The sequence below is a fragment of the Mobula birostris genome, chromosome 16 (genome assembly GCF_030028105.1).
Source record: "Mobula birostris isolate sMobBir1 chromosome 16, sMobBir1.hap1, whole genome shotgun sequence".
Classification (NCBI taxonomy): domain Eukaryota; kingdom Metazoa; phylum Chordata; class Chondrichthyes; order Myliobatiformes; family Myliobatidae; genus Mobula; species Mobula birostris.
The window spans coordinates 61,380,594-61,406,266 of NC_092385.1; the positions used below are offsets into that span (position 1 = coordinate 61,380,594).

Sequence of the window (25,673 nt, forward strand, 5' to 3'; positions counted from 1 at the left end):
CGCTTCTCATTGGCCGGCCGACACACCGCTATTGGCCGTTGCCACGCTACGGCGCGGCGGCAGTGCCACGTCTCGTGTGTTTGGGAGGCGGCGGCTGGGCTCAGGTATCGATTGTATTCCGTGTTCGTGAGGCGGCGGTGCGGCACAGTCAAGCGCGGGGCTTCGATCATCCGCAGGTGAGTCCCCAGGGTTGGTCCCCGACTCGAACTGACCGTTGCCAGGCACGGCCGCTGCTCCGTGCTTTGCTCCCAGGCCTTGACCCGCATGCCTGTTCCGGCTGTAAGGCCGCCAGGGACGTGGCGACAGGTGTGGCTGGCCATCAGGAGGCTCGTGGGTAGATAATAGGTGCTGTGAACTGGAGTCCATGGGTTCTAGTAGTTTCGGTTGGGGGGCGGGTTGAGGAATGAATGGGTGACTTCTCGGGTCGAGTTTCTGACAGTGTAGGGGGAGAGGCGGAGATCGCCTCTACTGAGGTAGGGTGAGAGGGAGCTGGGAGGTGGTAGGTGGAACCAGGTGAGGGTAGGATGGGTGCAGACAGGCTGAACTTTAGAATCGAGATGCTGGAATCTGAGGAGGCATTTCTTCAACCAAAGGCTGGTGAATGAATGGAATTCTTTAGGAGGAGGACCATTAAAGTGTGGGCTGCAGTGGGAAGCTGGGTGCTCAACAGTTTAATAGGAAGGAGTTGAGGATATGTATTCTTTGTGAGGCATCACTTGGTATATGGACGGTTATATTAGAGCGTTGTTGAGGCCAAATCATTGGGTGTATTTGAGGAAAAGATTGATAGATTCTTGTTCAGTCCTGCTGAAGGGTTTTGGCTGAACTGCCGACTGTACTTTTCTCCATAGATGTTGCCTGGCCTGCTGAGTTCCTCCAGCATTTTGTGTGTTTTGGTCTTGATTGGTAAGGTGGTTACAGGGAGAAATCTGGAAGTAGGGTTAAAAATAACGACCATGATTCAATGGTAGTGAAGACTTAATGGGCTAAATGTCCTAAGAGGAATGAGATAAGTGATGGGCAGATGAAAGCAATGGTGGGGCAACAGAAGGAGGGAGAAAAGAGCACAGGAGGTATGGGTTACCTGAAGCTGGAAGATTACACATTCGCCAGGCAGATTGTGAGGTTCTGGCACTGACATCCTAACAGTGGAGAGGGGTGACGGATACCTGAGCTGCTGCCGTTGAGTAGGTTGTGTCTAACCATGGCCGAATTTATATTCTGACATCAGACATAGCACTGAGTTGCTGCTGGACAGCGCAGATCTCTGAGGGCCTTGGCGTTTGGAAGTTGTTGCAGGTTAGGATTTGGCTAGCTGAGTTTTGGAGATGAAGTCAAGATTATGGAGACAGAAAGTTGGGTTTGGAGTGACGATAGGTTTGGAGATGGTTTGACTAATAGATGAGCTCGATTGGGAAAATGTGGTTCTGTCTTCCCCTTTGAATAACACAGTGTTGTGAACATTCTTTGTGGGTTGGGGAGAGTATAGAGACATTGACTAGGAAGTGGGAGTTGTTGATGGCAATACATTTGGTCTCCCTAGTGTTTATTTGGTGGAAATTATTGCCCATACATCATTCAAAGCCGGACAAGCAGTGTGACAGTGGATGACTTGAGAGGTGAGTATAACATTCAGAAGGAACCTTGGTCAGAAAATTTTACAAGAGCAATCTACATAACATATTGTATTGGTCATTTGAAATTTGGTTATGGTTCCCCTACACTCTTAGACCAGAGCCCTGCAGGTTGTTGCCTTTCAATGCATTTTCTAATTTTGTGGTGAAATTATTAAATCATCTCCTGTTACCTTTTCAGGGAATACATTCCAGATCATAGCTTGCAGTGATCCAGAAAACTGCTGTGATCTTTTTGCCAGTTAATGCACCTGTTAAAATCAGGTTAGTCTCTGACTTCAGTTGGTTCTCTCATTTTTTTTGTGATATAGGTTATGATGCTTCCATCAAGGAGAACATTAAATATGAGGTGCTTGGAATGGAATTCTCTAGAATGTAATTTGTGAGTCTGATACAGCACAGAAATGGGCCCTTTGCCTCATTAAGTCCATACCGGCCATCAGCCACCCATTTATACTAATCCTACATTATTCTCATTCTCCTTGCATTCTGTCAACTCCCTTCAGATCCAACCACTCGCCTACAAGTCAGGGGCATTGTGCAGCGGCTAATTAACCTTTGGGATGCAGCAGGGAACAGAGCACCTGGAAGATTACAGAGAGAACATTCAGACTCCACACCAGAGGTCAGGATTAGATTCTGTTCGGTGTGGCACTGCTACACACAGGATAGATGTTCAGTGATAGTAACTGTGACAGTAGTAGAAACCTCAGTACATATGAAGACATGGGAAGCAATGTGTACAATGACTTGGTGCCACAATAGCATAGTGGATAGTATGACACGAGTACAGCTCAGGCCGTCAGAGCTCTGAGTTCACCTGTAAGGAGTCTGTGTCCTGCTTATGGAATGCATGGGTTTTCTCTGGGTGTTCTGGTTTTATCCCACAGTCCAAAACTACCAGTTGGTAGGTTATTGTAAGTTGTTCTGTGATCAGGCTCGGGTTAAGTCGCTGGGTGTTGGGCTGGAAGGGATTATTCCACACTGTGTCTCAATAAATTGATAAAGGTGGGGTGAATTTTGATGGATTTTGTTTTTGTGAATAATAATGAAGGATTTGAAGTGTGAAGAATAGTAACAAAGGAGAGCCATTAACATGTCACAATGGGAAGTTGGGTGCCCAACAGTCTGATGGGAAGGGGTTGAGGATATGTATTCCTAGGCATTTTTGTGGGGCAACACTTGGTATATGGGTTGCCATATACCTGTTGTTGCAGCTGTATTGCATCACTGTTACCGCAGTCACTTTCACCTCTGAAATAATGAGTGCGAGGTCAGATTTCCAATTTTGTTTTACAGGTGAAGATGAAAGCATTGATTTTGGTTGGAGGCTATGGTACGCGGTTACGACCTTTAACGCTTAGTGTTCCAAAACCACTGGTGGACTTTTGCAACAAGCCAATTCTTCTGCATCAAGTGGAGGCTTTAGTAAAGGTACACTCACCATCTCAATGGCAGGATGGAGACCCGAATGTGAGAGAACAGTGCACATTATTACCAAGGCATGAATTCAAGCATCCTACGGAAATGGGAGAGTGTAAAGTGATTGGTTGTCTATAGGGGAATTGTTCCCCAATTATCCTTTCATCATTTACCGCTTTCTTGCACAACCTTGCAAGCTTTCAGCATTGTACAAACTAATTCCCCTCTGCGGGTTCTAACACGTAACATGGATTATTAAAGATATTCCAATATAATATAGTGTCAGGTATTCCCGTTTCAAATCAATACTACAGGGACTGGTTAGAGTGATTGGTAACCTTGAATTGGAAATTGAGCAGCTCAGGTTGTTCATTTTAAGGAGTAACACATGTGTAATTAACATTTCACTCTTGGTCAGTATGATTATGTCTTTGCATTATATACACTGTATCCAGCAAAATCTGGAGTAATTGTGCACTTTTTTAAAATGGTGTAACATTCATGCCCCATTCGCTTATTTAATACCATGCCAGAAGAAATGTAGGTAGTAATTGATATTTGTTGCCATAATTGGTGCATGTGTTTATCATCAACACAAGAGATTCTGCAGATGCTGAAAATGATGAATGGTCTTAGCCTGAAATGTGACTTTTTATCTCTTTCCGTAGATGCTGCCTGACCTGCTGAGTTCCTCCCGCATTTTGTGTGTGTTGCATGTGTACTTCAGGAGTTTGGTACAGGTCCTCCCCACGTTACAAGCACCTGTCTTACAGACAGTATACCTGTACACATGAGCAAGTGTTTGAAATGGATTTTCCAGCTGCTGCAGAATAGCAGGCATCTTCTTTTTCCAGGAAATCTGGTTCAAAACTGCATTTCCAGCTTGAGAATGGTCCAAGTTCAAATAGTTCACAGGAACCTGGGGATGACCTGTATTATTCAGCCAAAAATACAACCAGTAAGAAGAATGTTTTCACAGTTCTTTCTTGTGTTTAACTGCGTATTTATTCTGCTCTGAATAGGCTGGAGTATCACATGTGATTCTTGCTGTCAGCTATATGTCCGAGATGCTGGAGAAGGAAATGAAGGAACAGGAACAGAGGGTAAGACCATGAAGATGAACAGGGGTGCTTCAGTACATTAACAGTCATTCCTGTGGTTATGATAGGCAGAACTGAAATCCCCTGCTTCAAAAAATATCTGATGGCCTAATTCTATGCAGGATATTTTGCTGCCCCTGAGAAACACTGTCTCATTCTGCCCTGCAGAGCTGATGTTTGGTTAGAATGACAATAAAGTTTTTTGAATCTTTGAATCTTGAATCTATTTGATTTGTCCATCAGCCTAAATCTAGTGCATACTTTTAAACAAAGTGGGTAGAAAATATTTGAGTTCAGGAGAATGACCAAGAACCATGTTGGAAATTGCTGCAGTGAAAAGTATAATATTCCGCAGCTAAAATCAATAAGGGAGCTGTGTTCCAATGAGTCACAAAACAGAAAAGATCCTCTGTTCACTTTTGTGTGTGAAAGAGAATTCATGAACTTGCAATCAGAAATTGCCTCTCACAACCTCAGTATGCATTCCTTTTAAGGACATTTATGCTGTAACATAGGAAAAGCACTTTGCCATATCCGCAAAACAGAATTGTGATATTTTCTGGGAAATCCTTTTATAATGTTGTTAAAGGGATCAAATGTTGGACGAACTTTTCTGTAAGAAATGTCTTAAATTTTCTCATGTCCAGCGGAGAGTACAAATGAGAACTCTGCTTAACACCTGAAATGAAGGAAGTAATTTTAATGGTGTAGCATGCTCCCAGTGTTGCCAGGAGTGTTCGTATGCATAATGTTCCCATGTGCCTTCCACCTCTGGTTGGATGAGCACCTGATCAGGTCAGATCGCTGATCATCTATCCAACCCACTCCCTCCAACTAGCTCAGTATACCTGAATAAAATGCCTCTAACAAGGTAGCAATGAAAGATCAGAGTCTTACAAGAGAAAAGGTGAAGTAACTGTATACTTCATTATTTCCTTTAGCTGAATATTCGTATCTCAATGTCTCATGAAAAGGAGCCCTTGGGAACAGGTAAGATATCTCTCTACATGTCGGTGGCCGCAACTCATGGTCCTATTATTTGTTTATCAGCACTATAATCCGGATTGAATTTAATATAATTAGATCCAATCAAACAAGTAACATTCTCTTCTGGAATGAAATATTTTGTTTCTTTTGTAGTTCTTAGTGTTTCATTTTGTCCACTAAATGTTTCAGGAAATAAGTTTCTAAAATTTCAATAATATTCCCTTCTGTTCAGAGATAGATAAAATGTACCCTTTGAAGGCTGTTTATATTGTGCTTGATTAGTTTTAGCAACAGGTATAGGCAACTTAGACTCTCGTGCCCATGATTAACTTAACTTCCTTTCCTCTGATATATCCTTTCTTCACAAAAAAATGTGTTTGTCTCTAAATTGCAGTTGGAAAGCTGGATCACAGATTGGCAGATTGCTATGTTTGATGTTAGCCTGTCTGTAGCAAGGGGGGAGAATGTAGGGTTCGGATAATTTTGAAAGAGCGTTGTTTTACAGGGCTGTCATTGACTGTACTCTAGTGGGTAGTAACACACTGCCATTCTTTCCTCACTCTTGTTTGTAGCTGGACCTCTGGCTCTGGCCCGTGAATTGTTCGCTGACAGTACGGAGCCTTTCTTTGTCCTAAATAGTGATGTCATCTGCGACTTTCCCTTCCAGGAGATGGTCCGCTTTCACAAGCATCACGGGAAGGAGGGTACCATAGTGGTAAGTATAATGCCCAGTAACACTGGGTTAGTAAGTAGTACATCAATTTTGCATCACAGCAGAGGAATAACCATCTCCAAGAAGGGAGAGTCAACCATTTTAGAGTCGCCCAGTTTCAACATGCTGGGGTCACCCCTGACTAGAAACTTGACTTGATGAGCCACATAAATACTGCAAAAAATGGATAGAGGCTAGGTATGCTGCAGTAAGTGACTCAACTCCTGACACAGGTCACCTGGGCAGACCTCCAAAACCAGTGACTTCTACCGGTAAGGAAAAGAAGGCAATGGGTGTCTGGGAGCACCACTACCTGCTGTTCCCCTGCAAATTCGCACATCAACTTGACTTCAAAATACAGCCCTGGTCTTTTATTATCGATGGATCTAGAACTCCCTCCCCAAACAGTACCTCAGAAGCACCTTCACCAATTAGAGAAGTTGCTTCTGAAGGGTGGTTAAGAAAGCCGATAAATGTTGCCTTTGACAAAGAATGCTCAGTTCACAAAAGATGAATAAAACCAAAAGGCTTTGTCTATGGTGTAATGATTGCTATAATATCCATTGAGGAATATACCTCCTCAATGTGGCCAAAGTTACTGCTTTAAGGCTAAGTATGTGTGTGTGTAGTACAAGATTACAAGCCTTCTTTCTCAGCCATCACTGCCACCAGTTCCATGACTGAGTGAGACTCCAATCTCCCTACCACCAGTTCCAGAACTGAGGGAAACAGGGATCTTCCTACCACACATAGAGTAGAGTGAGCTACCTTCTTGCAGTTGCGATAAATGAACTGAGAGGAAAATTTGTCTTTTAAAGATTCTTGCTGCCCTTGGAGTATTTTAATGACCATGTCATCTGCTCCTTTATTTGACAGGTTACTAAAGTGGAGGAACCTTCCAAATATGGGGTGGTCATATATGAAGCAGAGATTGGGCGGATACACCGATTTGTGGAGAAACCTCAGGTGTTTGTGTCAAACAAAATCAATGCGGGAATGTACATCTTCAGCCCCTCAGTTTTGAACAGGATACAGGTATGATCATCTTCACTAGAAGGAAAATCTCTGGTCCAAAGTGTAGTGGAGACTACAATGCTTTGTGTTCAAAGTCACTTGTATGATGAAGGTGATGTGAATTTGGGTCCTGTTACCAGATGGTCAAGACATCTGGGAAACCCTTGGTTTCTTCGTGAGAAACTTAATACTGATGAATGAACTTCAAATCATATCAGGACTCATGTTGTCATGATGGAAGGTGGAATAAGTCCTGTGAAGATCCCAGGGGAGGTACAGCAAGGATTAGATACAGCAGTTCACCATACTTTCCCAACTGTGAACATCACCCCCACCAGCCTGTTTCTGCACGGTTAGTGTGTACTGAATGACAAGACACTGTTACAGGAAGCTGTGTATTGTATCCTCAGTCTGAAAGCTGTCCTAGTGAGCTTTCAGCCTGGTCTGGAGTGCACTGGGGCCTATAATGCTTTGGTTTAGTTGCTGCTGGATATCACTTCTGTTAAGTATCTATTTGGTGTTCCACCAGATGACCCAGCAATAGGAAAATGGACATGGTTTGATTTTGCATTTAGCATGTAACACTTTGCCTACTGTCTGGTTCTAGGTATGGGTTGATGTACTAGTACTGGAGATGGGGGAATTTAAGATCCAAAGTTAGATTGGAATTGCTGGTATAAAGATGGTTAAGAGGAACTTAGGAGTTATACAGTATCATGATGGGTTTAGACAATGTAGCCATATGGGATCTGCTCCCCATTGCAGGTAGTTCAGGGATCAGGTTTAAAGTGATTAAAGGATGCAGTGAGATGCAAGGATAAATGTTTTTTTTTGGAGTATGATAATATGATAATGTATGGTACTGCCTGTAAGATTGATGGCTACAGAGTCAATATGGCATTTCAAAAGGGAATTTTTCTGTGCTCTTGCAAAATAATGTAGGCGGCTGCAGGAGAATGAAAGTATCTGGGAGCTGGTGTGGATATATTGGTTGTGATTGTAAGCTGCAATCTTAAAACTGGCATTTGTTCTCATGGATGAATAGCTGTCAAATGAAAATGTATTCACAAGACATCGTGCAATGAGGATATTTGGGCTCATAGATTAAGAGAGTGGTTAATTATTTGGAAATGTAGTTTAGTGTGGGTTAAGTGTGAGGAACCTAAAGCAGACTGATAAAGAGTGAGATTACAATGAGTGGAGTACAGAGAGATGTATGGAGTCACAAATCAGTTAGCAGGTTAGGAAGATAAGTTTGATGTTAGACATTGGATGCGGGAGTTTGGAAATAGGGAAATTCGTTACACCAATGCAGGATGTTGCTGGAATCACACTTAGTCTTAAGTCCATTATAAAGGCTATCCAAAAGAGATTGACTGGGTTAGTTCCTGAGTTGAGAGGATTGTCTTGTCACAAACAGGTAAATCATTTAGATTCTTTGGAGTTCAGAGGAATAAGGATTAAGGAATACTGGGTTCAGAGGAATACTGAAGCATAAAGATCCTTAGAGGTATACAACGTTTTCACAAGTGGGAGAGCCTTTAATGAGGGGACATAGTTTCAAGATTTGGGGTCGTCATTTAAAGATGAGGTATGGAGGAATTCCTTCCTGCAGAGGGTGGTGAATCTCTGGCATTCACTGCAATAGAGTGTTATGGATATGAGAAATTTAGAGGTTGGAAATAAGAGTTATCCAATGCTGAAACAGACTCTTCAGCTCAACAAGTCCAATCCGACCAAGATGCTCCACCCATTTGCCAGTGTTAGGCCCATAACCTTCTAAACCTTCCCTATCCATCCAACTGTCTTTTAAAATAGTTATTATTCCTTTCTTAACCATTTCCTTTGGCAGTTCATTCCACATACAAACAAGAGAAAATCGATTCTGCAAATCGAAAGCAAAACACACAAAATGCTGGAGGAACTCAGCAGGTCAGGCAGCATCTATGGAAAAGAGTACAGGTGACGTTTTGGGCTGAGACCCTTCAGCAGGACTGGGGGAAGAAGCTGAGGAGTAGGTTTAAGAGGTGCGGGGAGGGGAGAGAGAAACACAAGGTGATAGGTGAAACCTGGAGGAGGAGGACGTGAAGTAAATACGTGCCACTCTTTGAGTAATAAAGAAGTTAGATTAGATTAGATTAGATTCAACTTTATTGTCATTGTGCCGAGTACAGATACAAAGCCAATGAAATGCAGTTAGCATCTAACCAGAAATGCAAAGAATAGTGTTATTTACAAAATAACTGCGAATAATAGGTAAGTGCTACAGCACACAAATATAAAAGTACTGAGACAGTACAATATGGGTGCTGTGATATGAGGTTCAGCAGGGTCACAGCCTCAGGGAAGAAGCTCTTCCCGTGCCTGCTGGTGTGGGAGCGGAGGCTCCTGTAGCGCCTACCGGATGGGAGGAGAGTAAAAAGTCGATGGTTAGGGTGAGATGCATCCCTGATAATGCTTTTCGCCCTGCCCAGGCAGCGCTTATGGTAGATGTTCACAATGGTGGGCAATTGGGTGCCAATAATCCGCTGAGCAGTTTTCACCACACGCTGGAGTGCTTTGCGGTCCAATATGGGACAATTGCCATACCACACTGAGATGCAGTTGGTGAGTATGCTCTCAATGGTACAGCAGTAAAAGTCCGTCAGTATCCTGGGACAGAGGTGAGCTTTCTTGATGCTCCGCAGGAAATAAAGGCGCTGTTGTGCCTTTTTGATTGGGTTGGAGAAGTTCAGGGACCAGGTGAGATCCTTTGAAATGTGGACACCAAGGAATTTGAAGCTTGATACACGCTCCACTACAGCTCCGTTGATGTAGATGGGGACGTGAGTGTGGCTCCTAGCATGCCTGAAGTCCACAATGATCTCCTTGGTCTTCTGGGTGCTAAGGGCCAGGTTGTTGTCGGCACACCACGCGGCCAGGTGCTGGACCTTGTCCCTATAGGCCATCTCGTCATCCCCTTTGATCAGACCAACCTCTGTGGCTAGAACCGTGTACAGGAACGCAGTTATAGGTGAAAAGGGAGTACAGAAGAGGGCTCAGCACACAGCCTTGAGGCACGCTGGTGTTCAGGGTGAAAGTGGAGGAGGAGAGGTTGTCTAACTTAACTGATTGGAGTCTGTTAGTCAGAAAGTCCAAGGTCCAATTGTAGAGGGATGAGCTGATACCAAGCTGGTGAAGTTTGGCGATCAGCTTGGAGGGGATCACAATATTGAATACCGAACTAAAGTTAATGAACAGCATTCTGACGTAAGAGTTGGGGCTGTCCAGGTGGGTCAGGGCAGAGTGAGGTGCCGTGGAGATGTTATCCTCTGTTGACCTGTTGGTGCGATAGGCAAATTGATGTAACCCCTCAAACTCCTATTAAATCTTCCCCTCTCACCTTAAACCTATACCCTTATTTTCTTGATACCCCAACCCAGGGATAAAGACTGGTTGCATTCACCTTATCTATGCCTTTCCTCTCCTACACTACAAGGAATAAAGGCCTAGCCTGTCCACCCTCTCCCTTTAGTTCGATCCCCCAACACCTGGCAACGTCCTTGCAAATCCTTTCTGCACTCTTTACAGTGCAGAACCTTGCTGTAGCAGGGTGACCAAAACTGAATATAATACTCCCAAGTGCGGCCTCACCACCACACCTGGGATAGTGCACCTGCCTCCCAACTTCTATACTCAATGCTAGCGTGCCAATAGCCTTCTTCATCACCCAATAACTCCACTTTTATTGAATACTTGTATTCCAGGCCCTTCTGTTTTACAACACTTTCTGATCCCTACTGTTCATTATGAAAGTTCCAGCTTGTCTTGACTTTCAAAGTTAGAACACCTTGCACTTATCTGAATTAAACTCCATTTGCCATTTCTCTGCTCACTTGCTCAGCTGATCAAGATCCCCCTGTAATTTTTTATAACCTTCATCGTCCACTGTACCACCAATTTTTGTGCCATCTGAAGACCTAGTAACCATTTTGTACGTTCTTCCATCTGTGGACTCAGCACTGACACCTGGTGAATACTACTAGTCATGGGCCTCTAATGTGAACAGCAACCATCTTTACCCTCTGCTTCCTATCACCAAGCCAACTGTGTATTCAATTAGCCAGCTCTTTTTCCATGCCATCTAACCTTCTAGAGTAGAGTACCATGTGGAACCTTATTAGAAAAGCCTTACTGAATCCATATAAACCACATACATTGCCCTGTCCTCATTGACTTTCTTGGTCACATTACCAAAAACTCGAATCAAGTGCATAAGACCTGAACTGCTATGCATAAAGCTGTGCTAACTATCCTAATCAACCTGTCTTTCCAGATACATATTCCTTGGAATGCTCTAGTAACTTACCTATGACAGAGATTATACTTATTGATCTACAGTTCCTAGGTTTCTCTTTGCAGCCCTTCTTAAATAAAAGCACAACATTCACCAGCACGTCACCCGTGACTAATGATGATGCAAGTATCTCAGCCGGGACTTCCTGGAATTCCTTCTCCAGCCTCCCATAGTGTTCTTGGACAAACTTGGTAAAACCCTAGAATTTGTCCACCTTTATATCTTTTAAGACAACTAGCTCTGCACCTCCTGTACTGTAATGCTCACTATCCCAAGTCCTCTACATTTAGTCTTTTCTGAAATGTTCACTGTCTTCTTCTACAGTAAATAAAAGAAGAAATATTCTTTAATTACCTTGTCCATCTTGTGCAGCTTGATACAAAGGTGTTTTCTTTGGTCCTTGAGGGCCCCTATCCTCTCTCTGACAGTCAGTATAGCTTTGTTCATGAGAAGTCATATCTAAAAGATCTCTTGTTCTTTGAGGAAAATGAGGGTCGGGTGCTGGATGTTGACTGTATGGCCTTTGGTGAGGTGCCTCGTGGCAGGCTGGTTTGGAAGATAAGGTCACATGGGATCCAGAGAAGATCATGGATTGGATTCATAATTGGCTCAGAAGCAGCAGAGGTGATGGTCAAGAGTTGTTTCTCAGACTGGAGGCCTGTATCCAGTGGTGTGCCACAGGGGTCAGAACTGTGACTTCATTTTTTTTTATAAGTTATGGAAAGGATTTGGATTTTTTTTTGGCAAACTGCAATCGGCACGAGAGGTTCGTTGGTGACATAGCGCGAGGTTTAAAAAGAGCTTTGGTGCTTTTGCGACTTTTCATCGGGCTGCAGTCATAATGATCTATTAGACAGTCAGCAGGAGCCAATAGAAAGAAGCAAAGTGTGAGTGAGTGGTCAAATTTAGGCAGGCAGAGGGTTTCTGTAAGTTTCTAGTTTTTCTTTCTGTAAGTACATAGCTAATGTGCTGAGAATGTGGGTCCAGAGTTAGTGGTATGTTCCTTGTGTGATATGTGGGATAGTCACTCCTAAGTTGCAAAAAGCAGATACCTGGGTGACTGTCAGGAGAGGGAAAGAGAATACATAGCCATTGCAGAGTATCCCCATGGCTGTCCCCCTCAATAGTAAGTATAATTGGGATGGGGTTTGGGAGAGAAGGCCTTTGGTTGCTTGTCATTTTTAATTCTATTTTCCTATCACCATACCAACCTACCTGTCCTTGACCTTCAGCACTGCTAGGGAGAGGACAAATGTAAACTGGACGAGCCTCATCTTGTATTCTGCTTGGGTGATTGCAACCGAATGGTTAAATTTTCCATATTCAAATAACCCGCACCCAATATTCTCCTCCCACACATACTCACCTGTCCATATCATTTGGCATCTGCAGTCTCTCATGCCTGCAAACTGATGGTGTCTTTCTGATGCCTTTGATAAAGTGCAGACATGGAGGTAAGAACAAGGCATTCATAGATCCCTGGGGGACACCCAATATAATTGGGGATGTCTGGGTAGAAGCTGTTGCAACCTGGTTCTCTAGATTGGTAAGAATTGAATCAGGCGAGTTTGGTCCCATCACAGAGAAAGAATTGGAGGAGCATGGTCAACCATTCTATTTTGTGCCTCTGACGTGAGCCATTTCAGTACCATCATAGAGCGCTACAGCACAAAGAGAAGCACTTTGGCCTACCTAGTCCATGTCAACCTGGTCTTCAGCCTGGTCCCATCTGCTGTACCCAGACCACAGCCCTCCATACCTCTCCCACCCCTGTACTTATCCAAATTTCTCTTAAATGTTGAAATCGAAGCTGCATCTGCTGGCAGCTCATTCCATCCACACTTGCACCACCCTCTGAGTGAAGAACTTTCCCTTCGGATTCCCCATGTATACAGTAAACTATTACCTTTAACCTATTACCACAGGTTCCAGTCTCGCCCGACCTGAGAGTAAAATGTCATATTTATACTCCTCATAATTTAGTATGCCTCTGTAAGATCTCCCTTCATTATCCTGTGCTGCAAAGAATAAAGTCCTAACCTTCTCAAACCTTCCTTATAACTCAGGTCCGCAAGTCTCTGCTCTCTTTCAATTATTGATATTTTTTCTGTAGGTAGATGACCGGAACTGCACATAATACTTCATATTTGGCCTCACCAACATCCTGTACAACTTCAACATAACATCCCAGGTCCTGTACTCAGTACTCTGACTTATGAAGTCCCTTTATTTTACCACTCACCTTAGTGTGTAAATTTAATTCTGTTGGTTTTACCCTGGTTTGTCCTCCTGAAGTGCAACATGTCAGACTTGTCTGTATTGAATTCTATCTTCCATTTTTCAGCCTATTTCTGAAGTTGGTCCAGATCACTCTGTAAGCTTTGATAGTCTTCCTTGCTGCCCACTATGTACCCAATCTTGGTGTCATCTGGCAAACTTGGCGATCATGTTTTTCACATTATCAATAAATCATTAATATAAGTGGATGGCTCTTGATATGAGTTGGCAACAGCACATGACAAACGTTGAGCTCTATAACAACCTACGGATGCTCTCCACTAAAATCGAGGCAGGGAGACTGCAACTAGCGGGGCACTGTCTACGCCACCCCGAGCTATCTGCCAGCCTAGTCATCATATGGGAGCCCAAGCACGGGAGGATGAACCCTGGGCGCCCTCCCAAGACTATGGTCAACATGCTCCTAGAAGACAGCGGTGCGGCTAATGTAGATGAACTGAACACACTGATGTGGGAGTGGGAGAAGTGGAGAGTCCGTCATCATGTCTGACGCCGGCCCCCTAGGCCTGAGTCGACGTAGTAGTAGTAGTATTAATATGTGGTAAATAGCAGCACTGATCCCTGCCTCCAGTCTGAGAGACAACCATCTACTACCACTCTTGCTACCTTCTGCTAAGTCAATGTTGAATCCAGTTGAATATTCATCCCGTGTCATTTTGTGTCAGTCTTCATGGTAAAGGACATGCCCAAAATGCAAAGAGATGTTAGGAAAGCAATGGGAGGTGAGGAACTTGATACAATCACTGAAGAGCTAGGGGGGGAACGCCGACTCAGACCATGAGGGGCCTGCATTGGGCATTTTCATGCCTTACAAGGTGCAGATTGGAAGTCTATGTGGGGCGCCACTCCTCGCACAGACACTAGAGCAATGTGTGGTTAAGTGCCTTGCTCAAGGACACAAACATGCTGCCACAGCTGAGGCTTGAACTAGCGACCTTCAGATCACTAGACGAACGCCTTAACCACTTGGCCACGTGCCCAACACAAAGAGATAGTGCTAGGCAAACTAATGTGCTTCAAGGTAGTTAAATCTCCTGGTCCTGTTGGAATGTACATCTGGGTATTGGAAAAAAAATGGCAGAAGTTATAATAGTGGTATTTGTGATAATTTACCAAAGTATACTGGATTCTGGACAGGTCCCAGAATACAGAAAGACAGTATATGCCACTGCCCATGAAGAAGTGTGAGGCAAATTTAAAGTCAGTTGTTGAAAGTCACGGTTCCAATTGAGTTCATCAAGTCCAAAGGTTTGTCCCATAAATGCAAGTAGGTTGAGACCGGACCTTTGAACCATGTGGCAGTTGACTGGTTCCCAGCTGCCAATCTGAACTGACCCAAGTATTGGTATTTATTTTCTGTACGTTCCCAGTATCACTATTCCATCTAACACCAACTGTGTGAGCTTTTGTCAAACAATCTTTAATGTGGCATTTTATCAGAAATTCTTTGATAGTCTAAATATGCCACTTCTACTGCTTATTCTTTAGCTATTGAGGTACTTCTTTGATGCAAAACCTTTGTGGCAACTCCAAATTCCCTTTAATTAGGCCATAATGACTCTGTCCAATCAAGTTATGTTTTCCTAAGTGTCGTTATCACTTACTAAATAATTCTATATTCCATATTTCTTTGGAATGTAGAGGGGGTCACTTCATCTTGTTGCATCCATGTCAGATAACAGAACAATCTTATTTTCCCGATGATATTCCCTATAATGCATTCTCCCCACATTTCCATCAAATTCCCCATCCCATGATTCTACCACTTGCCTTGCATATTAAGGCCAATTAATAGTGGAACATTAACTTACCAACTCGCATATCTTTGGGACATAGGGGGAATCCAGAGTACCTGGGGGAAACCCACCATCACAGACAGAACATGCAAACTTCACACAAACAGCACCAGAGGTCAGAATGGAATCTAGGTCACTGGGGCTTTTAGAAAGCAGCTCTTTGCTACAGTAAGTGCCAGCAAATGCTGTCGGCCCCAGTTCTCTTTCCTCCTTCATTCCCTTATTTCTTGAATAGGGTGCTATATTTGTTGTTTCTTTAAATTGCTGGGGTCACTGGGGAATCTTTTTAGATCACCTACTTGCATTCACTGTCTGCACAATCTGCTGCCTAAACACAGACCTTCAGGTCAGGGAATTTGTTAGCTTTAAGCTGCATTCGTGTGAGGTGAAGTCAGTGGCATTGACTCTGCATGTTGTTTATTTTTCTGCAGCTCAGGCCAACATCAATAGAGAAGGAGATTTTTCCTGTCATGGCACAGGACGGGCAGCTGTATGCCATGGAGTTGCAAGGTGAGGAATTTGCCCAGAACAGGTCTGGAGTATGGCATCCAGATTCTTTATCACAATGCAAAATCACTGGGCTTCAAGTTGGGCCACTTTGTTCTGTTGTAATGACAATCCTTCTTTATTCCCACTAGTCAAGCTCATTGTCTCCGAAGTTGAGTGGTGAATGTCTGTGAACTGCTTGGCTTGGCAGAGGTTGTCCTCGTCCACTCTTGGGCACTCTCTTGCTAATTGGAGGACATGAGAGGAGAGGACATTTAGGGCAGGCCTTTTACCAAATCTACCATTTTAGTAGCTGCATCTCAGGATTGGCCAGGGGTTGAACTGGTAACTTCAGTCATTTTTTTAAGCAAGCATTCCTGAAGGATATTCATACATTGGATTCATGGAATCCTAATTATCTCTGTCTCCCTCATGCGCTTTCCCTCCACTGATTCATTCATAACCTGCATAGGAGTCACTTTCACTGTTACACTATCTTCTGTCATTTTCAGCAGCACACACATCAGTGATGCTTCTGGTCTGGCTGTGGAAAGTAGCATGGGAAACAGGCTGAGAGAGAAATCTTTAATAGAGCTGAATCTGGAAATCTCTTCCCAAAAATAAAGCTGAGTGTGTTTATTAATTGGAGCTTTCTTTTGGAGATTGAATTTTGGAAAAGGACAATGAAGGATGTGAATTAGTGGATTCAAACATGTATAAGCATGTATAAGATTCTTGGTGCAGATCTAAACACCATAGGGAAGTTGTCAAGGTGGTGGTGAGGATGCAGGGTTTTGCTGAACTGAGAAGATTGACAGAAGCATTTAAATCTGTCTATTTTCAATCTTTACCCACAGGCACACAAGTTATTCCATCTCGTGAATATTCAATTTTTAAGATACCAATTCTGTTCCTGTCAGCTACAGCCAGTAAATTTGAGAAGGTCATGCCTGTGCATAACAGAGAATGTGTTTCCTCTCGTGACTGCATCTTTTGTCCATGATTTTTAATCTAAGCACTCTGGTTGATTAAGTGGTAGCAATATCCCTTCTCATGCACCTCAGCAAAACTTCCTCTCATCTGCCTTTGTGCCAGGTTCTCTGATCTCAGATTCCTCAACCTCGGAACAACCCTGGTAAAGCTTTTCTGCATCCTGTCAAAGATCTTTGTAACCTTAGAGTTACTGGAACTGGATACAGTACCCCACTAGTGGACTAACCAAATATTAAACAGGTTATAGTCATAGTCATACTTTGTTGATCCCGGGATTGAGGATTTATATATCCTCAATTCTCTGCATTTGTACAGGTAGTTCTGCTATAATGTGAGTTACATTCCTGAGAATCCTCATGTTATAGAAAATTGTGGTACAACAGAACAGGCTGTAGTTGCCTTCAAAGCACAAATGTAAACAGTTTATTTTTATCACTATTGCACTATAACCAATGTGGTCCATTAATGCAAATAGTTTTCTATAATCCATCAATCCCATTATAACCAACATGTGTTATAGCAGAACTCTGTCTGCACTTATCATTCTTATGATTCTCTTTCCACCTGGCCTGCCTTTTTGCATAATTTAAACAGTGATGCTCAAGTGTCTCTGTTCCTGAACACAGCTTGATCAATGTTCTTTCTTATTCCACCTACCATCTACCACACATCTCCATGAGATTTCATTTACCACTTCTGCGAGTAGCTAATTTTGTACCTCTATTTACGAAGAGAACAAGGGCAAATCCTGGGAACTATAGACTGGTGAGTCTCACATCAGTTGTAGGGAAATTGCTGGAGAAGTTTCTTAGGGATTGGATGTATGAGCATTTGGAAATCCGTGGCCTAATTAGGGAGAGCCAGCATGGCTTTGTGTGGGCCAAGTCATGTCTTACCAACTTGATTTGAGTGCTTTGACAAGGTGACAAGAGAGATTAATGAGGGTAGGACAGTGGATGTTGTCTAATGGATTTTAGTAAGATGTTTGACAGAGTCCCTCATGGAAGGTCAATCCAAAAGATTAAGATGCACGGGATTGGCTGTTTGGATTCAGAACTGACTTGCACATAGAAGACAGGGTAATGGTCGAAGGGACGTAAGCTGGAGGTCTGTAATTAGTGGTATTCCACAGGGTCTCTGCTGTTTGTGATATATATAAATGACCTGGATGAAAATGTAGTTGGGTGGGGTAGTAAGTTTGTGGATGATACCAAACACGAGGAAATCTGCAGATGCTGGAATTTCAAGCAAAACACATAAAAGTTGCTGGTGAACGCAGCAGGCCAGGCAGCATCTCTAGGAAGAGGTACAGTCAACGTTTTGGGCCAAGACCCTTCGTCAGGATGATACCAAGATAGGTGGAGTTGTGGATAGTGTAGAAGACTGGCAAGGAATACTACGCGATATACAAACGTTTGCAGATCAGTTGCAGATATGGGCAGAAAAATGGCAGATAGAGTTTAACCTAGATAAAATATGAGGTGTTACACCTTGGTAGGGCAAATGCAAGGAGGCAGTACACTTAGGGGCAAGAACAGTGTTGCTGAGCAGAGAGATCAAATTCGGAGATCCACGAAAGTGGCTACATGGGTTGATGGAGTGGTTAAGAAGGCTTAAGGAATGCTTGCTTTTATTAGTTGAGGCATAGAGTTGCAACTTTATAAAACTCTAGTTAGGCCACTCTGGAGTATTAGATACAGTTCAGGTCGCCTCACCATAGGAAGGATATTGAGGCTTTTGAGAGGGTGCAGAAGAGGTTTACTAGGATGTTGCCTGTTTTAGAAGGCAGGTGCTATCATGAGAGGCTGGATAAACTTGAGGGGAAATCTGATGGAGGTTTATAAGATTATGAAGGCATAGATAGAGTAGACGGGAGTATCTTTTTCCCAGGGTAGGAATGTCTATACCAGAGGGCATGCGTTGAAGGTGAGAGGGAGTAGGTTCAAAGGAGCTGTGAGGAGTAAGTTTTCTTACTCAGAGAATGGTGGATAGTGGTGGAGGCAATACATTAGGCTTTTAAGAGACATTTAGATAGGTACATGAATAGGAGGAAGATGGTGGGATATGGACATGGTGTAGGTAGGAGGGATTAGTTTTTGGAGATTTTCGATTTACTTTTTAGCTGGTTCGGTACAACATTGTGTGTTGAAGGGCCTCTTCCTGTACTGTACTGTTCTGTATTCTAGCTTCCTTACCTGCTCATCTGCCAGCCTTTATGGCTTCTCACAGGCTCTCAGGAAGAAGGTGAGTGGAGAATGTTGGCAGTCACAGTCTCATAGGCTGTTCTGACCCAAATGTAATTCCTGCTGACCCCACTTGAAACCGTGGTCCTAAATCTCTGGCCTTGGCAGCTCATGCAAACATTTTTTTGTGTCTAGGATTCTGGATGGACATTGGGCAGCCCAAAGACTTCCTGACTGGGATGTGCATGTATTTGCAGTCCCTCCGACATAAGGCACCGGACAGATTGCACCAAGGTCCTGGTATTGTTGGAAACGTGCTGGTGGTAAGTTGCAGTCCTGGTGGGTTTCACACCTTTCACTCACATTTCTGAGCTTTGTTTCTTGGTTCTTGTGATGGGGGACTGGTCTTGTGCAAGCTTGTGACTTGTACCTTGCTCCCTGTCCAATCTTTACAGCAGCAGCAGCAGTCAGTGGTTTGGGCCTTTGGCAGCAGCATATTTGCTGTGTTTTGGGTTGGGTCAGATGTGGCCCCCAGGCAGAATGTTGGACCTTGTGCAAGGCCCAGTAAGTCCGTACAGCTTTTGTCTCCCTGTTATTAGAATCTTGAACAGACCTCTTGCACCATAAAGATGACCTCTTGATCTTTCAGTCTACATCCTCATGGTCCTTCACCTTATTTGTCTACCTGTATTCTGTTATTACTTGGACATAGGAGCTGGATCAGGGGTTCACTGCTTCATGTCTGCTCTGTCGTTCCATCATGGCTGATTTATTTTCCCTCTCAACCCCATTCTCTTGCCTTCTATTGTAACCTTTGACACCTTTACTAGTCAAGAACCTATCAACCTCAGTTTTAAGTAATACCCAATGACTTGGCCTCCAGTGATTAGCCACCCTCTGGCTAAAGAAATCCATCCCCACCTTTGTTTTAAAGAGACATCCTTCTACTCTGGTACTAGATTCTTGCACTATTAGAAACATTCTCTCTAAGTCCACTCTGTCTTGGCCTTTCAATTTTTGGTAGGGTTCAATAAGATTCCCTCTCATTCTTCTAAACTCCAGTGAGTACAGGCCCAGAGCCATCGAACACTTCTTAGACATTAACCCTATTATTCTCGTAAACCTCTCCTGGACCCTCTCCAATGCCAGCACATCCTTTCTTGGAAAAGGAGCCCAAAGTTACTCATAATACTCCCAAGTGTCGTTTGACCAATGCCTTGAAGTATTTACGTTTGGCATGATTCACTGTCTCTCGACACTTGTGATGATGATAAACCAATTACCAGTGATTTCACTAAACGCACCACTGCTTACTCTAACCCCAGGGCCTAGATCTCTCCAGCCTAGCCTTGCATGAAGGATAGCGAAGGGAGAACCACTGCCGTGTTAATACCAGTGTGGTAGTGGGCTGATTTCAGAAGTCACACTGAAACAGACCACAGAAGCCACTGCTCTGAGCTTGTAACTGCACTCACGGTCATAGAGCATTACTGCACAGAAACAGGCCCTTCAGCCCATCTAGTCCATGCCAAGCAATTATGCTGCCTAGTCCCATCGACCTGCACCCAGACTTCCAAACCCCTCCCATCCATGTACCTACTGAAGTTTCTCTGAAGTTTTGAAATTACCCTCCCAAAATGCAACATCTCACATTTACCTGTATTAAATTCCATCTGCCATTTTTCAGCCCATTTTTCCTGTTGGTCCAGATCCTGCTGCACGTTTTGATAGTACTGCTCGTTGTCCAGTGCGTCCCCATCTGCAAATTTACTTATCACCCTCCCGCCACCTTCTTTATAGGGCCTCTGCCCCTTCCCTCTTCAGTCCTGACGAAGGGTTCTGGCCCGAAACATTCACTGATCGTTTCCACAGATGCTGCCCAACCTGCTGAGTTCCTCCAGCGTGTTGTGAGTGTTACTTATCCTGCTTACCATATTATCATTCAGTTTGTCGATATAGATGACAAACAACAATGGACTCAGCACTGATCCCTGTGGCACCCCACTAGCCACAGGTCTCCAGTCAGAGAGGTAACCATCTACTACCGCCCTCTGGTTTCTCCCACAAAGCCAATGTTGAATCCAGTTTACTACCACTCCTGAATGCCAGGCAACTGAACCTTCTTGACCATCCTGCCATGTGGGATCTTGTCGCACACGTACATGGCGGACGTGCTCTCCAAAATGGGATTTGGGGAGGGAATCCGGAATTGGATCAGACTGCTCTACACAGACATCCGTAGTGCAGTCCAGGTCAACGGGTGGGAAACAGACAGCTTCCCCATCAGGTCTGGAGTCAGGCAGGGCTGTCCCCTCTCCCCTGTCTTGTTTGTCTGCTGCATAGAACCCTTTGTGGAAGCCATCAGGAGGGATGAGGGCATAAGAGGGGTGACGCTGCCAGGCAGTGGAGGGACCCAAGTGAAAACCTCCCTGTACATGGACGACGTCACCGTCTTCTGCTCTGATCCGAGGTCAGTTCGCAGGTTGATTGGCACCTGCGAACAGTTCGAGCTAGCATTGGGGGCCAGGGTCAACCGCACGAAGAGTGAAGCCATGCTCTTCGGCAACTGGCCAGACCGATCCAGCATCCCCTTCACCATCAGGTCTGACCACGTGAAGGTGTTGGGGATCTGGTTCGGAGGGGCTGAGGCGTGCAACAAGAACTGGCAGGAGCGGACTGCCAAGGTGAAACAGAAACTGGGACTGTGGGGAGGGCGCTCCCTGTCGATAACAGGCAAGAACCTGGTCATCAGGTGTGAGGTGCTCTCAGGGCTGCTGTACTTGGCGCAGGTCTGGCCCGTCCCCCGCTCCTACAGCTCGGAAATCACCCGGGCTGTCTTCAGATTCGTCTGGGGATCCAAGATGGAGCGGGTGAGACGGACCGCCATGCACAAGTCCCTGGACAACGGGGGCAAGAACGTCCCCAATGTCGCCCTCACCCTGATGGCCAGCTTCGTATGTGGCTGCATCAGGTTGTGTATAGAGCCCAGGTATGTGGGCACCAAGTACCACTATGTGCCCAGGTTCTACTTGTCGCCCTGGCTACGAAGGATGGGTCTGGCCCCACTCCCGCGCAACGCCCCAGTCAGCTGGTCGTTGCCGGCATACCTGTCCCACGTAGCAAAGTTCTTCCAGGAGAACGCCTTTGACCACAAGGCCATCAGGCAGTGGTCGGCACGAAGTGTCCTGCAGGCACTGCAGGAGAAGGACATGATGGACACAGTGGGGTGGTTCCCTGAGCAGACTGTCCAGTTCATCTGGCAAAATGCCTCATCGCCAGATCTCACCAACAGGCACCAAGACCTCGCCTGGCTGGCGGTGAGAGGGGCCCTCCCAGTCAGAGCCCTCCTGTACGCCCGGAATGTCGTCCCCGCACCCCACTGCCCACGGGAGGACTGCAGTGAGGAGGAGTCTGTGACCCACCTCTTTGCACACTGCCAGTTGGCAAAGAGGGTGTGAAGGAGGATGGACGGGCTAGTGTCACGTTTTATCCCCAGCAGCTGCGTAACAGAGGACTCTCGGATCTACGGGCTGTTCCCGGGGACGCACACGGAGACCAACATCCGGTGCTGCTGACAGATCATCAACTCGGTGAAAGGTGCTCTTTGGTCAGCCCGAAACTTGATGATCTACCAGCACATGGAGATGTCTGTGGGAGAATGCTGCCGACTGGCACACTCCCGGCTGCAGGAGTACGTGCTGAGGGACGCACTGAAACTCGGTGCAGCCACCGCAAGGGCCCGGTGGGGAAGGACCACAGTATAGGTTTCTCCACCCGTGGGAGTGGGAGGGGTCGGTGGGCGAGGAGTATACCCCTCAACAATGAGATGCTAAGCTGAACTACTGGAGTGCCACGTGGGTGGCTATAAACACGGATATTTTACTGAGTATAATGGAAACGTATGTAAAGGATGAAAAGTTATTGAATGGTTTATTGTATATATTTATTTTTGAATAAAGTATATTTTGAAATTAAAAAAAAAGGCCTTGCTAAACTAACTGGACTCTGGGGAAGAGGAGCCTTTACTGCAGAATGCAAGTTCCAGGCTACCCCAAGCTCAGTCACATTCCTACTCCAATTAAGGGGTTCCTTTGTGAGCATGTGATCACAGTGATCAATTGTGATTGGCCAGAAAGCCTAAAGTTATTCGTATTCTCTATAATTTCACTGCAAATTGATTAAGTTTGGTTAATTAGCCTTTCCTGTATAATTATAGCTAAATACAGGCAATCATGTTTCAGCCTGGGTCTTATTGGTTTTGCCCTGTTCTGTGTGATTTATGTGTGTTTGAGATGCTGGTATTGTAAACATTGAGTAACAGGATGGGGGTTACAGGTATTGGTTAATTGTGCCCTTCCCCAGCAGATGGCAGTATCTGACCAGTTTTAATAATGTAATGGACTAAAGCTGCAGTTTGGCCTGGGGTATTTCTCAGGGGCCTCGAGTCACACGTATGTTTGTGGGACTTGAGCAGATAAGGTCAGTGTTTTCTTTCCGTAGTGATAGCAATCAATTGGTTGGGTTTATAATCACAGTCTGAGTTTCGTGGTTCCATTGAGTGGTTGTGTTTCTTTAGGGTCACAGACACAGGCCTTTTAGCCCACCATGTTTATGTTGACCACTTGTACTGATCCTGTTTACCAGCTCCTTGTTCATAGTTTACTGTGCTTTGGCGATTCAAGTTCTCATCCAGAGATTTTATAAAACACTGTAAGGGTACCTGCATTCCAGTCTGCCTCTGTGGAAAAATTCTTCCTCGGATCCCTCCTAAGCCATTTATTCCTTACCTAGGACATCTGTTATTATATACTTTTAGACACCTCTGCTACAGGGAAAAGTTTCAAGCTACTTACCCCATCTCTCACTGTCACTACTTTCGTCACCTCGGGTTCTCCACCCCCCCACCACCACTCCAGTGAAAACAGACCCACTTAAGCAACATCTTTCCTGTGCCGTTACGTTCACTTTATCTGCATTGGGGTGGGGTGGGGATGTGAGGCTGGTTGAGGCAGGACTGCTGCACCTTTCAAATGCCAGACACTCCCCAAGCTAGTATAGTTAAACTAGATGCAGCATTAAGCACCATTCTCCTGCCTAAACTATCTATCTTCTGCCTCAGTTCTCCTCTGCCATATTCTCCCACATCCTCCTTGAGTCCCATTCAGGCCTCTCTGAGTGACATTGCTGCTAGATCTTGATATACAGACTTCAGAGTGAAGCAGAGTGGGAATAGGGTTGGGACAGACTAGTTATTTCACATAGATGTTTGAAGCTTAGAGACATGACAGTAGCATTGAGGTCAGATATGTGCTAGATTTTCTGTGTGATCCAGCCCCATCTACATACGTCTGCCTTTGCAGTGTTTGACTTTGTCTGTCACAGACTCCGAAACTTATCATCGATGTGTTATTCTGTCTTTCAGGACCCAAGTGCACGAATTGGAGAGAAGTGCTCCATTGGTCCCAATGTGACCATCGGCCCAGGAGTGGTAGTTGAGGATGGGGTGCGGATAAAGCGCTGTACAGTGCTGAAGGGCTCACGAATTCGCTCCCATTCCTGGCTGGAGTCCTGTATCATTGGCTGGAACTCTGATGTGGGTCAGTGGGTAAGTGAGGGGAGGGGAAAGGGTGGGGAAGAAAGAGGATTGTGAGGAGTAATTGAGGGAAAACAGAGGATTGAAGTGTTCTTCCCCTTCTCCGCCTGCACTCGCTGGTGTGAATGGGCAACACCTCCTGCCCAGTGTTTCAGGGCAATGCTCACTGTTGTGCTGTTCAGTCATGGACAGCTGGAGTACCTGCAGATGATTACCTTCTTTTAAGAAAAGCTCTAAAAATAAACCAGGAAATCATCAGTACTGGGAAAGTTATCAGTACTTGGATAGACAGGGACTGACTAGTATAGTCAGCATGACTTTGCGCATGGTAGATGGTATCTAACCAACCTTATTGAGTTGATCAAGGAAGTTACCAGGAAAGTTGATGAAGGCAAGGCAGCAGATGTTGTTCACGTGGTCTTTAGCAAAGAATTTGACAAGGTCCCACATGGGAGGTTGGTCAAGAAGTTTCAGTCACTTCACATTCAAGATGAGGTGGTAAATTGGATTAGACATTGATTTTGTGGGAGAAGCCAGAGAGTGGTAGTCTGACTGGAGGCCTTTGATTAGTGGCGTGCAGCAGGGAAGAATGCTGGGTCTGTTGCTGTTTGCCATCCATATCAAAGATCTGGATGATAATGTTGTTAACTGGATCAGCAAATTTGCAGATGACACCAAGATTGAGGGTGTAGTGGACAGCGAAGCAGACTATCAGAGCTTGCAGCGGGATCTAGACCGGCTGGAAAAATGGCAGATGGAATTTAATGTGTAACAAGTGTGAGATGTTGCACTTTGGTAGGACCAAATAGGGCAGGTCTTACACAGTGAACAGCAGGGCACTGAGGATTGTGGTGGAACAAAGGTCCATAATTCATTGAAAGTGGTGTCACAATTAGATAGGGTTGTAAAGAAAGCTTTTGACACATTGGCCTTCAGAGATCAAAGTATTGAGTTCAGGAGATGGAGGGTTACGTTGAAGTTGTATAAGACACTGGTAAGGCCTAATTTGGAGTATTGTGTGCAGTTTTGGTCAGCTACCTCCTTCAGGAAAGATGAAAATAAGGTTGAAAGAGTACAGTGAAAATTTCCAAGGATGTTGCCAGTTCTGGAGGAACTGAG

General features: G+C 44.7%; 1 protein-coding gene across 3 annotated transcripts in view; it reads left to right on the top strand.

Annotated features, from left to right (window-relative positions):
- Window positions 1-24: 24 nt before the first annotated feature.
- The window catches only part of gmppb (GDP-mannose pyrophosphorylase B), a 29,822-nt gene continuing 4,173 nt past the window's right edge, over window positions 25-25,673 (top strand). Inside the window, exons 1-12 of one of the 3 annotated variants that reach the window (XM_072280726.1) lie at window positions 25-176; window positions 1,544-1,619; window positions 1,816-1,898; window positions 2,141-2,259; window positions 2,934-3,068; window positions 4,079-4,159; window positions 5,098-5,146; window positions 5,716-5,858; window positions 6,732-6,890; window positions 15,731-15,809; window positions 19,157-19,284; window positions 24,384-24,566. In XM_072280726.1, coding sequence (XP_072136827.1) covers window positions 1,880-1,898; window positions 2,141-2,259; window positions 2,934-3,068; window positions 4,079-4,159; window positions 5,098-5,146; window positions 5,716-5,858; window positions 6,732-6,890; window positions 15,731-15,809; window positions 19,157-19,284; window positions 24,384-24,566 — 1,095 coding nt within the window. In that variant the 5' untranslated portion in view covers window positions 25-176; window positions 1,544-1,619; window positions 1,816-1,879. The remainder of the gene's footprint in view (window positions 177-1,543; window positions 1,620-1,815; window positions 1,899-2,140; window positions 2,260-2,933; window positions 3,069-4,078; window positions 4,160-5,097; window positions 5,147-5,715; window positions 5,859-6,731; window positions 6,891-15,730; window positions 15,810-19,156; window positions 19,285-24,383; window positions 24,567-25,673) is intronic. The other 2 variants (XM_072280727.1, XM_072280725.1) reach the window with 2 other exon arrangements.